Below are 17,018 nucleotides of genomic sequence, written 5' to 3'. Positions count from 1 at the left end.
TGAGCCACACATCCACTTCCTGCTTTTTGGTGGTTAATTGCAAATAATACTAGCTACTCAGGAGGCTGAGATCTGAGGATTGTGGTTCAAAGCTAACCTAGGCAGGAAAGTCCATGAGACTCTTATCTCCAATAAACCATCAGAAAACCAGAAGTGACACTGTGGCTCAAGTGGTAGAGCTCTAGCCTTGAGCTGAAGAGCTGAGGGACAGCGCCCAGGCCCAGAGTTCAAGCCCCACAACTGACAAAAAAAAAAAAAAAGAACCAGATATGTTCAAATTAGGAGGAAATATACTCCTTTGTGTTTCAGGAACATAAAGATAGAAAAAAGTCACTCAGACCCATCTATACTAGGTCATAAATGGTCGAATGGAGACTTTGGACTCAGTTTTAAAGGCAATTTGGGGCTTTTTTGAGAAAGGGAATGACATGACCCAGGGCCAGCACAATGGAGATCTCATAACTCATGAGGTTTACCCGAAGCACAATTATTGCTGATTGAAATAAATACTGAGATGTACTTTAGGAAGATTAATTTGGCATAAGTGCAAAGAATGGGTTGGAGGGCATCCAGACAAGAGGTAATGAGTCCCTGGCAGTGGCAGAAAGAAAGCGAATGAGATGGATGAGATGGTATTAGAAACGCTGCAGAGGGAGTTCAGAAAGGACTTGAGGACGGTTAGGGATAAAAGGGAATTGCAGAGAATTCTAAGTTTGAGAGTCTTGATTTAGAGGGACAGAAAAAGTGGCATAGACTAAAATAGAGATATCAGGACTTGGAGGGAGGAGTAATACACACTTTAGAATGGCAATCTGAAGCTCAGGGAGAAGGAAAAGCAGGGTATGGGACCAGATAGTGTCCCATATCCAGGAGAGGTGAACTCCTTGAGCAAAGATCAGTTTGGAAAAGATGAGCTAGCAGGGAAAAAATGCTAAAGGATTGTCCAGAAGCCACTGGCTCATGCCTGTAATTCTAGCTACTCAGGAGGCCAAGATCTAAGGATCCCAGTTCAAAGTCATCCCAAGCAAGAAAGCCCATGTGTCTCTTTATCTGCTGTTAACTACCCAAAAGCCTAAAGTGGAGCTGTGACTCAAGTGGCAGAGCACTAGCCTTGAGCAAAAAAGTGCAAGGACAGCACCAGGCCCTGAGTTCAAGCACCAGGAGTGGTTTAAAAAAATTGGGTGCCGTGGCTCACATCTCTAATCCTCGCTACTCAGGAAGGAGGCTGATATCTGAGGATCACAGTTTAAAGCTAGCTTGGGCAAAAAGCCCATGAGATTCTTATCTCCAATAAACTACTCAGAAAAAAAACAGAAGTAGCACTGTGCCTCAAGTGGTATTGCAATAGCTTTGGGATGGTGCTCAGGCCCTGAGTTCAAGCCCCAGGAACCCCCCCCCCCAAAAAAAATACATAGGATAGAACCACAAACTTATTTTAGGTATCAGGAAATATTTCCTTCAAATGCAGGAAGGCATCCTAGAAGGAGTAACCAGAAGCAGCAGAAAGGAGAAACTTTGCATTACGAAGTAGAAGGTGCGGATCAAGTGCTGCTTCTGTTACTTTCAAATTCTGAGGCCTTAGGAAGTCCTTGCTCAGGCAAGGCCTCAAGTTTTCTTAACTATAAAATGGCATCATTGAGGACAATGATTACAGAAATCTCTCAGTTCTGACAGTATTCCTTTGATAGGAGCTCTTGGCGTGGATGTATTGCCACACTGCAATTTGACAAAGAAGGGCAGAAAACTTTCTTATGTTGAAAAACAATATGTGAAAAGCAAAGATAGAGCTGAGATTGAACTCCACAGTAGAGAGTACATGGCTAAATTGATCCACAGCACCTAAAAAAAAGTAAAAAAAGGCAATTGAGGAAGTGAGGCTGTTGCTCAAGTGGTAGAGTACTAGCCTTAAAAAAAGCTTAAGGACAGCATCCAGATCCTGAGTTTAAGTTCTAAGACTGGCACATACAAAAAAGAAAAGGCAATTTGGCATACTTAATAAAAAGAGAAATAAACCATTTGGGGATTATTTGCTTTTCACAAGTTGAGCTATCCCAACTAATGATTGTTGTGACATTTGTTAAGGTACTGTGTGATGGATAATAATGACTGGCCTTCTGTTTTCAAAGTGCTAGCCAATAAAAGGAAATTTGGTAATGTCCTTCATACTCCACTCAAACCATTATTGATTTCCTTTTACTCAGAAAAAGGAAATTTTACCCAATTCCTATGCTGTTTCAAGTACTATACCTACAAGCTAGTTCTCATGAGGGCAAGACTTCTTTAAATCAATTCTATCAACAGCTATATAAGCAATGCCTGAAACTTTGTGCTTAGTACATAGTTGCATTCAACAGTGTTTAAGTGACTTAAAACATCTATGTATATATATAGCCAGGTAGCAGTGGCTCACACCCATAATCCTACCTACTCAGGAGGCTAAGATCTGAGGATTGTATTTCAAAAACAACCCAGGCAGGAAAGTCCATGATGCTCTCAATTAAACACCAAAAAGCTGCAAGTGGAGCTGTGGCTCAAGTGGTAGAGTGCCAATCTTGAGTGGAAAAAGCCAAGTAAAAGCTCAAGGGCCTGACTTCATGCCTCAATACATAGACACATACACATACACATATACACATACATACATACACATAAACACATGTATGCATATATATGTATACACATATATATGTGTGAGTATAAAATCTCATTTATATATAATAATCTCATATACACATTTGTATATAACTTAATCCATACAACAAACAGAACAAAAGATGGGGAAAGAATAACTAAAAGATCAGAACACAGGGGATTTTATCTTTCTTGCTGTTCTTTTTAATGTACCTATAATGTACTATGTGATTTTTTTGGGGGGTCCGTTTGTGGGGCCTGAACTCTGGGCTTGGGTGCTGTCCCTCAGCTTTTCAGCTCAAGGCTAGTGCTCTACCACTTGAGCCACAGCTCCACTTCTGGCTTTTTTCTTTTTGCTTATGTGGTGGTGAGGAATCGAACCCAGGGCCTCAGGCACATAAGGCAAGTGCTCTACCACTGAGCCACCTTCCCAGCCCAATTTTTTTTGTTTCTTTGTATGTTCTTCTCCCATGGTATAACCCCTGTTGTCAATGGATTTGATTCCAGTGTCCTGCATCTTATATATATATTTTTTTAATTTGGGGAGGGGAAGAGAAATAACAAAATGCTGAAATAAGGATACAGGTTGACCCATTGTAACAACGATATGTACAAGACACTATGTTGAAAACGAACTTTACAACTTTGTGGGGGGGGGGAGGGATGGGGGGGAACAAAGGAGGGGGTAACAGTGCTCAATATGAAATGTAACTCATTTAACTCATTACCTTACTTATGTAACTGTAACCCCTCTGTACACTATCTTTACAATAATATATATTAAAAAAAGAATAACTAAAAGAGATTCTACAAACTTGCAAATAGTCACACAGTAGTAGGAGTCATGCCAGGCTCAAACAAAAGACAAGAAACTCCATAGGGAAGGGAGTGTCTCTCTGTCTTACTCTCCCTGGTGTTCACATTCTCAGCAGCCAGTATCTATTCAGCATCTATGGTCTAAAAGCTGTCAATAAATATCTTGTGAACAGAAACAAGTAAGCAAGCAATCATATTTCTTGTGTAAACCTAGATCATATTCATTTTGGTCCAACCAACCACATTGTAGCCCAACGTTAGAAGAATATTTGGAACTCTGAAACTCATCAATTTGCCTACAATTCCTGTTGATTGAAGTATTCTGTGATTTTGGATTCATTCCCACCTATAGACTATAATGGTTCTCTTTGTCTTTTTTACCCTTCAGATAAAGTCTCAAGGTCTTCTTTTTGGAAGATGCTTTATAGCAGGGGCCATCTGCCACTATAGTGTAAAACTAGTTACAGCCAACTCCTCAGTAGATGAGCATGTTCCTGTTCCAATAAAACTTTATTTGCAAAACACATTGAAGGTCAGATTTGGCTAAAGACAATAGTTTACCTGTCCTGTCTTTATAATATTACATTGATTTTCCCATCTCTTAGTTTTCCCACACTACTATTATGCTAACAATAAAACTCTTATCATTGGTATATAATACTTGATACATTCAGCTTTAAAAATGTTAATCATTTTGAGAAGTACAAAATGTCATGTCAAAACCAGCTTTACAATGTCGGAGTGGGGGGGGAGGGGGGGTATGATTGGGTGGGGGGGAGGGGGGAGGCTGGGAAGGGAGGTGAAGGGTAAACAAAGGAGGAGGCTGCAATGCTTGGTAAGAAATGTATGCATTATCCTGCCCATGTAATTGTAACCCCTCTGTACAGTATGTTCTCAAATGTTAATCATTTTAACTACTTACATTTAATTGTGAATGGCAGTGGTATGGCAAGTCACAGATGAAGCTCCAAGATTTAGCAGTTCCTTTTCATTATCTTTATATTGATCCAAGGTCCTGACATCAGCTCCACATGATAAAAACTAGGTTGTTAAAATCCCAGCACTTGAGAAACCAAGAGAGTAGGATCACCAGTTCTAGCCAAGCCTGGACTATGCTATGACATCCTTTTTTTAAAATAAAAAAACTAATTAAAAAGCAAAAAAAAAAAAAAAAACCCAAAAACAAAAGCCTAGATTTTTGTTTTTTGCTCAAAGCACCCAGAGTCCATACATTACTTAAAAAGTCTCATTTAACCAGACTCAAAGAGAATGAATGCAATTTATGTAGCCATGAAAAATGCCTCTCAAGTGAATCATTTGTTCATGGCTATTTCCCTATATCAGGATATGTTCAAAAAAAATTTTCCTGAGTTCTTCCTACTTTCCTATAGCAAGGTATGGACAAAATAATTCCAAGTCCTTCATGTGAGTCATGTAATGTACATGCTGAGAAAACAATAAATAAAGAGTAGGCCTTCCCCTCACAGTTGTTCTAGTCCAGAGGTCAGAAATTTCCTGCAAAATACCAAATTATGCCTCTCAGACCATATTGTGTCTGATTACTCAATTTTGCCAATTTAGTGCAAAAGCAGCATAGAAATACATCAATGAATATGTATAGTTCTGTTCCAATAAATTATAATGCATGAACACTGATAGTTGAAAGTTTATTTTGTGCCAGTACTGGGGCTTGAACTTAGGATTTCCCACTGTTGAATAGCTTTATTACACACAGCTGGTGTTCTACCACATGAAACACACCACCACTTCTGGCTTTTTGCTGCTTAGTTTGAGATAAGAGTTTAGATTTGTCTGCACAGGATGACTTTACACTTCCAACCTTAGATCTCAGCCTCCTGAGTAGGTAGGATTACAGTCATGAGCCACCAGTGTACCAGATTGACATTTGAGTGTGTGTGTGTGTGTGTGTGTGTGTGTGTGTGTGTGTGTGTGTGTGTGTGTGTGTGTGTGTGTGTGTGTGTGTGTACCAAATACTGGGGTACTGGGGCTTGAAATCAGGGCCTTAAGGTTTTTCACTCAAGGTTACTGCTCTACCACTTGAGCCACACCTCAACTTCTAGCATTTTGTTGGTTAACTGGAGATGAGTCTCTTGGATTTGTCTGCCTAGGATGGCTTCAACCCTCAGATCTCAGCCTCCTGAATAGCTAGAATTACAGGAGTGAGATACCAGCATGCAGCTTTGAGTTTTATATCATTTCTGATATCATGAAATACTATACCTCTTTTTTCCCCAACCACTAAAAACATAATTAAAAGTAAACTACACTCTTAGTTAGCAGGCCATATAAAAACATATAGTGAACAGGATTAGCTCAGGGGCCAAACCTTGATGTAGTCTAATGAGCAAAATTAATAGAGAAATAGAAATTAAAGAATACATTGTAATAAAAGCTAGAATTCCCTAGAACCCAGTATGTCAAAGAAGTTATCCTAGAAATTATCCTACTACTGATTTTTCAAGCATGTGAATGTTAATAACGAAGAAAGAAAATGAACAGATGCTCCTGGTAGAATGGAGAGAAGGAAGTCAGTCACAATTGATAAATAGCATGATATTCTTTTTTGGGAAGCGGCAGTTGTGGGGCCTGAACTCTGGGCCTGGACGCTGTCCCTCAGCTCTTCAGTTCATTGCTAGTGCTCTACCACTCGAGCCATAGCACCATTTTTGCCTTTTTCTGCTTATGTGGTGCTGAGGAATCGAACCCAGGGCCTCATGCATGCAAGGCAAGCACTCTACCACTGAGCCACCTTTCCAGCCCCAACAGCATGATATTCTTGGGGAATAGTACCACTCCAGCATGAATGGAATAATGGATATAGTTGAAGAAATAAAATACCATCCATATCATGCCTCTGGGCGATGAAGGTCACTGACAAGTTTTCAGCAGGTTATTGCTATAATTAAGTCCATATTTTGGATTCATGTCTATGCCAAGGCCTTGGCACAAAGATCTGAAGGGGCTGAGAGTCTGTCAGAGTTCAGGAGAGAGATGATGAATGCCTGAGCTAGGGTAATGGCAAAGGAAATGACGATAAGGTGATGGATTCCAGAAGTGTCTAAAAGGTAGCCTCAACAAAGTTCAGAGAGCATAGGAACTCGAGAATGACTCTTATGTCTCTCACTTGGATGACTGCGTAGATGATGGTATTAACCAATTGCTACTGGCAGAGAAAGGAGCTTCATATGCTATATAATGAGTCTAGGTTTGTACATATTGCATTTCAATTTTATGTTTTTTTTCTTTATTCTCTGTGTGTGTAAGTTGTGTGTGCCAATACTGAGGATTGAACTCAGGGCCTGGGCAATAACCTTTAGCTTTTTTGGTCAAGATTGGTATTCTACCACTTGCACCATACCTCCACTCCTAGCTCTTTGCTGGGTAATTAGAAATAAGAGTCTCAGGGTTAGAAACGTGGCTCAGTTGGTAGAACACTAGCCAATGAGCAAAAGTGGCAGGTAGTGAGTTCGAGTCCTGGTCTAGGACCTAAAAGAAAAAAGAAATGAGTTTCATAGACTTCCCTGTTTCCTGTCCTACTTGTCTTCAAACCATGATCCTTTGACCTCAGCCTCCTGAGAAGCCAGGATTACAATGTTGAGCCACTAGAGCCTGGTTTACAGTTGGGTTTTTGTCATGGAGGTTTTTATCAAGTTGCTGAATATATGAATCTGAAATTTATGTAAGGTTAGAATTAGAAATATAGTCATTACCACAGATGTGGTAGTTATAGCTGTGAGTGAATAGGACAGCTCAGATGAAATGACTAGAATAAAGAAAGTCATGGGTCATGTGATCTTTTAAAATACCACATTTGAGGCTTTAACGATGTAGAAAAGGAGTATAATGAGAGTGGAGTATGAGAAACCTAGATGAAAAAGAAGTTGTTAGCAGACATTCAAATGCAGTTTTTCTCAATTGATTACTGAGAATTAAGTCCTAACACCTCAAGATAGTAGCTCTCAAATGGACACCTTTTCACTTAGAAAGCTCTTTAAAACACATTGCTGGAAAACACCCACACCATTGTGATTCAGCAGGTCTATGGTAGTGCCTAATAATTTGCATTTCAAACCAGTCTCTAAGTAACACTCACTCACTCAAGGACTTAAAGCACCCACTGCATGTAATGAATTCATTTCACTATGATACATCTAGAATGCTCCAAGGTATATATCATCCTTGCAAAAATTCAAATAACAGTCACAAATTATTTTCTGTGTTCTGTGATTTCGTCTGAGGAACCCTGATGGGGAAAAGACCAGAGGTGTCAGGGGGCCCCAAGAGCAGGGACTGTAGCCATACTGTTCATAAGTGAATCATCACACTCTAGGACAACTCCAACATTTAATAAATATTTCCTGACTTAAAAGCATTTGGGAGACTAGGACAGAAGATTTGTAAGTTCTAGGCCAGCTTGAGTGACATAATGGGATCTTGTCTCAAAAAAAAAGGACTAGAAAAGTTGACATGGTCCCTAAGATATATTCAAGGGGGAAAGTTACTGGTATAGAAGGGTTGATTCCTGACAGGCGGGCGCCCTTGGCTCACACCTGTAATCCTACTCAGGAGGCTGAGATCTGAGGATCACAGTTCAAAAGCAGCCCAGGCAGGAAAGGCTCTTATCTCCAATAAATCACTCAGAAAACCAGAAGTGGTATTGTGGCTCAAGTGATAGAGCGCTAGCCTTGAGCTGAAGAGCTGAGGGACAACGCCCAGGCCCAGATTTCAAGCCCCAGGACTGACCAAAAAAAAAAAAACAATACTTCCCAAGGCTATCTACAAATTCAGTGCGATACCTATCAATGTTCCAACCTCATTCTTCAAGGAAATAGAAGAAGCAATCCAAAAATTCATATGGAACAATAAAAAACCCCAAATAGCAAACACGATCCTTGAACAGTGCTCATATCAATACCAAATTTCAAACTCTACTACAAAGACAGAGTAATCAAAGCAGTTTGGAACTGGCACAAAAACAGACCTCAGGACCTATGGAATAGAATTGAAAACCCAGAAATAAACCTACAGACCTATAGTCATCTAATCTTTGATAAGGGAGCTAAAAAAATAGAATGGAAGAAAGACAGCCTCTTCAGTAAATGGTGCTGGCCAAATTGGTTAATCACCTGTAGAAAACTAAAACTAGATCCTTATATATCACCCTGCACCAGAATCAACTCCAAATGGATCAAAGACCTCGGAGTCAAAGCAGACACTCTTAAAACATTACAAGATGGAATAGGAGAAACCCTAGGTCTCCTTGGCACAGGCCGAAATTTTCTTAATAGAGACCCAGAAACACAACAAATCAAAGAAAGGTTGGACAAATGGGATTGCATGAAGTTGCAGAGCTTCTGCATGGCAAAGGACATAGCTAGCAAGATCAATAGAAAGCCCACGGAATGGGAACAGATCTTCACTAGCCAGACAACGGACAAGGGTTTCATATCTAAAATATACCTGGAGCTCAGAAAATTAAATTCCCCAACAACAAATCCTCAAAGAAACAACTGCCCAATAAATAAGTGGGTGAAAGACTTAAAGAGAAACTTCTCTGAAGAGGAAAGAAGGATGGCCAATAGACACATGAAGAAATGCTCAACCTCTCTAGCCATAAAAGAAATACAAATCAAAACAACATTGAGATACCATCTCATCCCAGTTAGAATGGCTATAATCAAGAACTCTAATAACAGATGCTGGAGGGGATGTGGACAGAAGGGAACCTTACTGCATTGTTGGTGTGAGTGTAAACTCGTTCAACCACTTTGGAAAGTAGTATGGAGGTTTCTCAAAAGACTCCACATAGAGCTACCCTATGACCCAGCAATCCCACTTCTGGGCATTTACCCAAATGATTGCAAACAAGACCACACTAAAGCTACCAGCACAACTATGTTTATTGCAGCATTATTTACTATAGCTAAGATATGGAACCAACCCAGATGCCTCTCAGTAGATGAATGGATCAAGAAAATGTGGTATATATACACAATGGAATTCTATGCCTCCATCAGAAAGGATGACATTGCCTCATTTGTTAGGAAATGGAAAGACTTTGAAAAAGTTATATTAAGTGAAGTAAGCCAGGCCCAAAGAAACATAGGTCCCATGGTTTCCCTTATTTGCAATAACTAGTTTATGTCTGAGACAAACAGAAAAGGTCAGATAAGTTGATGTTAGGTGAAATGAACCCCAAGTTAAGTATTCAAATGTTTTTTTTCTTTCATGCAATTGTTTCTAACATATTTATAAGATGATTTCTTTGTTGCTTTGTACGTCCTTCCCCCACAGTATAACCCCTGCTTTCACTGTATTTGATGTTGGTATAATTTGTGGAGGGGAAAGGAAAACCAAATTGTTTAAATAGGGATACAGGTGGACCCACTGCAACAATGAGATGTAAAAGTCATTATGTCGAAAAACGAACTTTACAACTTTGGCCGGGGGCGGGGGGGGGGGGGGGCGGGCGGGGGGGGGGGGGGGTTGGCGATGGGAAGGGGAAACAAAGGAGGAGGCAACAATGCTTGATAAGAAATGTACTCATTATCTTGCCCATGTAATTGTAACCCCTCTGTACGGTATTTTCACAATTAAAAAAAAATTAAACTTACAAATAAAAAAACAGAAAAAAAGAAGGGTTGATCCCTCAAATTAAGAGTGGGGACCCTTAGATTCTAAAGGTTATGATCCTTTAAAAACAGTGAAATCTCAGTATGACAGCTGGAATTAGGGTAGAGACCATAACAACAAAGCAGGTACTAAACCATAAAATGGAAGTGGGAAAATGACAATTGCAAATGTGAAGGGATCTGACAGCAGGTTAGAGGAATAATGTTTTAGAAGTTGTCTATGAAGAACATATATAAGCCATGGCAGGCCATGGGAACATATTGTTCATTAAATTCTGTCTAGCTTTTTTTAAAAAAATCACAACACAGTGTTTTCAGTTGGGTCACACTATATAAAATTATTTGTTCACATTTTTGTCTGTATAATTTTATGAATTCTTCCATATACATCCATTGTGTGCATATTTCCTATTGAGGGCATTCCCTAATATTTTGTGTTTGATTATTATTGAAGTAGGAAGTATTTCTTCATAAAGCTTCTAATTGGTTTCTGTGATCTAATGTTACCTTTGAACTGAATTTATGACACTTTTGACTTCTCCTTAGAACTAGTTTCCTTACAGTTTGTTCATTATAGTTAAGTAAAATCATTAACATATGTTCATTTTTATATCTGTAGAAGAGTCGAGATTTGACCTTTTTGTGGTACTAAGGATGGAACTTTTTCTTATGCTTCTTAGGCAAGAGCTTTATCACTTGAGCCACATCCTCAGTCCTTTCATTTTTTTACTTTTATTTTTCAGAATCTTTTTTTTTGAGGGGGGGGGTCTGGTCGTGGGGCCTGAACTCTGGGCCTGGGCACTGTCCCTCAGCTCTTCAGCTCAAGGCTAGCGCTCTACCACTTGAGCCACAGCACCACTTCCGGCTTTTTTTCTTTTTTGCTTATGTAGTGCTGGGGAATCGAACCCAGAGACTCATGCATGCAAGGCAAGCACTCTACCACTGAGCCACCTTCCCAGCCCCTATTTTTCAGAATCTTGGGCTAACTTAGCCCCATCCCGGCCTTGGTATGCACTATGCTTGATCAAAATTTTTACTTTTTTTTTTGTCTTAACTAGGCATATCTTAGCTATAATTCCAGCACTTGGGGGGCTAAGGCAGGAGAATCAGAATTTAGAGAACAGCTGGGGCTTGATACCAAAATCCTCTCAAAAAAAAACATGGATATGGATATGGATAGCTTAACACTTGCCATAATTGTTATTTTCCTATATTACTGAATCCAATTTTATAGAATTGTATTTAGTATACTCTCTTTTGGAGCAGTTGGGTTTTGGTATCAAAATAATGTTCATTTCAAAAACAATGTAGAAAACTACAACATTTTGAAATTTACAACACTATTAAAATTAGACTGTCTATTTTAGAAAATATGAAGGAACTCAAAGATTCACAGTATTTTTGGAAGTTTTTCATTGATTATTTTCAATGTTTCTATTGTTACAGGCCTATTTAGTTTACAACCCATCAATAATTTTCACATCGCTATTATATCTGTGAAATTTCTGTAAGATTTTTTAATATTTACAAAGGTATAATTATAGAACTATCTTTAATTTTGGAAAATTTCATTGCATTTGTTTTTATTCATTTCTTATTGAAATTTCATTTATAATTCATCTCTGTTTTCTTGATTAAATTTGCTGGAGGCTTATCTATTTAATTTATTCCCTCCAAAAAAACGTAGCCTTTGGCATTATATTATATTGGATTCTTAGTCATGTAATTTCATTCTCCATTTTTAATTATAAAATATTTAAGATTGTGAATTTACTTCTGAATACTGATCTCAAAGTATTGATAAGCCATGATCTCATATTTTAGTATTTTATTAGTATTCTAGTGTCTTTTTAGCTAATACTTGCATATAAATGAGTTCTGATATAATCATGTTGAAGATCTTAGTTTAATTTGTTTATAAATTTGTAAACAATTTATTACCATCAGAAAAAAAAAGTAATTTCTACTCAGGAGTTTGTAAAATTTGTGGCATAACATGATCATTTTTAAGTGATCATTAAATATTTAAAAAGAGCATGTATGCACTGTTAAATATAATTTTTGAAATTTAGTAATTAATGAATTATGTTTTCATCTCCTCTCAGTATTCATGTTTCAGTGTGCTCTACTGTCATAATCCACCATATAGGCAGTCCCATAATTTTTCCTTTTTGTACTGCTAATAGTTTTTCTTTGTATATTTATATATTTAGATGACATATTTTTGTAAAAAATAGTTTATCCTCTATCCAGCTGGTATCTTCCATCAATATAAAGTGTATCTTTTTGAGAACAACATGGTTCTTGTTCCTGACCCGCTCAGATGTCTATTTAGAAAACGAATTGATTGGAAGGAGGTAGACTGAATGCTGAGAAACCAGTGGGAAGGCTCTTAAAATAGTTCAGGTGAGAAATCATGAGTGATTGGGTTAAGACAAAAGCAACAGAAAGCTTTTTAGCAGATTAGAAACATCCAGACTTGAAATTACTTGAATCCGGGGCTCAGGCAAGGGAGAAGGTTGTATGGCACCTAGATTTCTAAGTAAATAATCATTATTTCAAAGGCAATACAGGAGGATGAGCTAGGCTTGCTTTTCAAAATAGGGCATCTTCTAAAGTTGCTTCTCTTTAGGTTCATTCTCAAAGGACTTAAGCCAAGACCTAAAGCCCAGTATTGGATCATTGTCAGTCAATTACTTACTCAAACCAAAGGCATACCTTCCTTAAAAGAAAAAAAAAAAAACTCTAGGCTGAGTGTTCATAAACTAAATGAACTTGAATTATTTTATGTGTCAATTTATGAAGAACAGAAAACTTTGTCATAAATTTAAGGCGGGGTGACTGGGGAGGGGGAGGGAGGTGGGAAGAACCTTGTTGGAAACAAGAAGGAATGTCCAGATGAAGGTAAAGTTTTCCACAAGAGGGCAGCATCAGCTCATGAATTATGCAATGAAGGCCTCCACCAATAGGAGCAGAGATAAATTTTACAGATTCAGGGACCCATAGGACCTGCTACACCATGAAAACCAAAGGGACTTGGAGGTCATAAACACAGCTATTCCTAAGTGATTTGTAGTGGCAATTTTGCTACAGAGGGAAAAAAAGATTGGGAATTCCTCAAGGAAGAATGAGTGGGTAAAACTCAGGAATTTAGCATTCCGGTGAAATTGACTCAGTAGCCACTGGCAAGCTGTCCTTGCCCACTCAAAGTGCAGCTATGTATGGCCAGCATCTCACAAGGGAATTATTTCCACCCCTAATGGTTTCCCAGCAAGAGATTAGGCTTCAAAGCATACTACATTTCTGGTATACTCCCTATTTAACAATGTTTGCTTCCTCCACTGCAGTTGTGATTCATTTATTCAGACAAAGGAACAGAACTCATTATGTGAAAGGCATTATGCTAGGATAGAATCTGGGAGTAGTGTATATGGGCCTATTGGACTCCCAAATAAGAATTCTTATTGAGCCCCATCTCCAAGAAGTTCCATTTAAAACCAAAATCACCAATCAAAGGGCTAGAAAGGTAGTTCCTTAGTTACTGAACATGCACAAGACCCTGGATTCCATCCATAGCACCACAAAAACAAAACAAGACTGCATCAATGATATACTTTTTGCATAGTATAAAGCACTACTGAATATATCATTCCTGTTCAGGTACATACATGGGCAGGCATGGCTTAATCTTAGGTACTGGTAGATAATGTAATAAACCAGTGGGATGCTATATCCCTCCCCTTCCTAAACTCAAATCGTTTTGGGGATAAATTATTTGGATATAGAATTGAGAACAATGAAGAAATTAAGGTCTGTTTCTGGCTTGGTTAACTGAGTGTATGGTCACCAATGTAAGGAGCTGGGTAAGGGGAGATGATGTGCTAGGTTTTGAGCACATTGTGCTTAAAATGCTTCAGAGACACATAAGAATATACATGCAGTAGAAAGTTATTTATATGATTCTGTTATGGTAGAGAAATATGATTTCCCATAGCATATGAATGAAGTTAGAAAGAAAGAAACTACAGAAAATGCCAGCTTTTACAGGATGGTAAGGAAAATAATAGGTAGCAAAAGAACCTATTTTTTTAATGAACTTCCCAGATTCAGTGGCTCATACCTGTAATCATTGTTACTTGGGTAGGAGAGATTAGGAAGATCATAATTTGAGGCTAGCCCAGGCAAAAGGCTGGGCTACAAAATGAGCATGGTGATAGATAGCTACAATCCCAGTTATAGGTGATGCCTAAGTAGCAGTATGGTGGTCTCAGATTGACCTAAGAAAATGAAATAAAATAGACCCTATCAGAAAAGTACCTTACGCAAAAAAGGCTTGGAGGCATAGCTCAAGTAGTGGAGCACTAGCTTATCAAACATAAGACTTGGAATTCAAACCCTATTACACCCAGAAAATAAAGTAGACAAAGAAGGAAGAAAACAACAGGTTACAGGCTATCACCAAAGTAAGAATTTCATTCAATGATGTCAAGAGCCATCATATATTTTGCCATATATAAATCATAGATGGTGAAGATTGAAAATAGTTTACTGGTTTTGGAAGCTAAGAGATAAAAAGGTGTGTTCTGGGAGTCATTTCAATGAAGTTTGGGGAGCCAAATTCAAACTGCGGGGGTTGGAAAGCTAAACGGCAGGCACAAAAGTAGAAGCTAAGTATACATCAAAGGAAGAAAATAGAGCAGCAACCAGAGCAAGAAGTAACCTTTTTTTTTATAAATTTTATTTTATTGTAAAGATGCTGTACAGAGGGGTTACAGTTACATGAGCAAGGCAATGAGTACATTTGTAAGAAGCAATCTTATAGGATATTGCTTTTATAATTTTGTCCCATAAAATAATTAAGATAATTTTCTAAAAAAATGATAATTAAGATGGAGAAATGTTGGCATGTGCATAAGGTCAAAGGAAACCATCCCATAGAAAATGAAAAAAATCTAAGCTCCAGCAATGTAAAGCAAAGATACAGCAAGAAAATGAAAGAAAGGCAGGAATAGTTGGATGGTAATATGTGACGATTGGGCTTCATCATCAACATCACATACAATATGGAAAGCTTTCTAATGGGAAGATACTTTGGTGGCAGCAGAATGACTGTCTTCAACTGTGTTTTTCCTTCATCAATCTCACACCATTCCATTTACTTGTAATGTCTCCCTTTCCGATGCTTTAGTGTTCAAATTCTACCCACTTTTTAGCTCAGATTCCACCTCCTCTTCTCTCTCAAGCCCATCTGAAGTGATCTCTTTTCATAGGAATAGAAATAGGAATTTCTGTCTAAACAATCCCTTTGACAATCACACACCACCCTGTGAAACCTCCTTTAATACTTTCTTTTAAAAGGTGCTGCTAATAAACTTAGCACAACTGTGCCTTTTTCTTCCCTGTCAGACTGTACACTCCTTGGGGACAGGTTTCTTACAGTTTACCCCAGACTCCAGACTGCCTGCACGAGTTGGCAGCAGGATGTGTTGAAATGTCTGTTGATATGTAGTTGAATAGCAGCCACCCATTCTGAAAGAGGAGACCAAAAAAAAAATGGCCCTTGATCTGTACTGAGACACCCAGTTCTCCGAAAAACAAATAAAGAAACCAAGTCTTTACAGAAACAAAATAAATTGATGAAAAGTGGGTATGGCTAGTACGAAGCAATGTCAGGCTTTAAAGCTCTTGTCCTCTTCATTTTGCTTCATTTGTTCTACAAAAATTAGGATCATTATGAACTGCCTCTCTCCTAAATGATAATGATAAAGATGTGACTCTATTAAGGCTTTATCACCAACCAAGCAGTTTTAGTAGCCTCTTGAACAGTCTGTGCCTTACCTCCTCACAATCAGCTTGAGGATCCGAAAAGAGCCTTTGATGAGGATCAGGGCCTCTTGGCGGGAGCCATACAATGGAGTGCCATTAATATTCACCAGCTCATCACCAGTCCTCATCTTCTGGGACAAGGCTGCCTTGCCTCCATCTTCGATCTGTGTTGTAGAGAATAAAACAGAAAGCAAGTGGTGAGGGGACTTCTTCCCCATTAATTCTACTTTCTGGCTCCTCCCAACATTGGAGTCACAAATAGGACTGGGGAATGGCTCCAGGCAGCTCCGGAGCAGCTGAGGAGTTGATCACAGGTCATTGTTTACTGAAAGCAAAGGTTGGGCAAGCCCTTGAGGAAAGAGGTGACACAAATAATGCAATCCCTGCCTTGAGGAATGAACAGTCCATCTGGGAAGACACGCACCTCTAAAAAAGCAAAAGGTGCTTTGGAAGGAAGCTCACAGGGTGGCAAAAGTAGCAGCGAAGCATTGTACAGGGTGCACACAAATGAAGAGAGCCAAGCTCCAGTATGAGTTGCCAATTCTTTTCCTATCTCTGGGAAAGCTTTGGAGTCTGATAAACTTGACTTTGAATTCTGGCTCTACTATTTTTCATCTCTGTAATCCTGAGCAAGTTACTATGTCTCAGTTACCTCAATCTTAAAGTATAGATCATAAGAATATCTACTTCACAAGGTTATTGATGTATGAAGTTGTTAGGAGTGGTGACTTCTTAATAAATATAAGCAAGGATTCAAGAGAAACAAGGGAGTCAACACTGAAAGACCTTGAAGATGACCCACTACGGTATTCTGAAAGTGGGACTGCAAGTTCAAAAGATACATAGTTAGGTACACAGAGAGTAGTTACCATTTATCTATGTCTCTTCAAGTTCCCAGCATAGCATTTCTAGTATCTGCCACCCAGAGGGCACTCAGCAATAATTGGGAATGCAGAGGATTTACTTTCCACATCCTACACATTTCCATTGACCAGGGAGGGCAGTCCGTGTGAGAAAGTTTTCAGGCTGGAGTTATGGAAAGCAAAGGCAGAGGTAAGAGCCTGAAAGGTAGGTAAATGCAAATCAGAATGT

The 17,018-nt window shown here is 38.7% G+C and overlaps 1 protein-coding gene across 1 annotated transcript in view; it reads right to left on the bottom strand.

Moving 5' to 3' along the window:
- Positions 1-17,018, bottom strand: part of Shroom4 (shroom family member 4) — a 212,869-nt gene that overhangs the window by 83,270 nt on the left and 112,581 nt on the right. The window contains exon 2 of the mRNA XM_042695264.1: positions 15,939-16,090. Within this exon, the coding sequence (XP_042551198.1) occupies positions 15,939-16,090 (152 nt within the window). The remainder of the gene's footprint in view (positions 1-15,938; positions 16,091-17,018) is intronic.

This window comes from Dipodomys spectabilis, unplaced genomic scaffold (assembly GCF_019054845.1).
Source record: "Dipodomys spectabilis isolate Male_0828 unplaced genomic scaffold, ASM1905484v1 ptg000180l, whole genome shotgun sequence".
Classification (NCBI taxonomy): domain Eukaryota; kingdom Metazoa; phylum Chordata; class Mammalia; order Rodentia; family Heteromyidae; genus Dipodomys; species Dipodomys spectabilis.
Note: the sequence above shows the minus strand (reverse complement) of the source record. Positions and strands in the feature narration are given on the sequence as shown.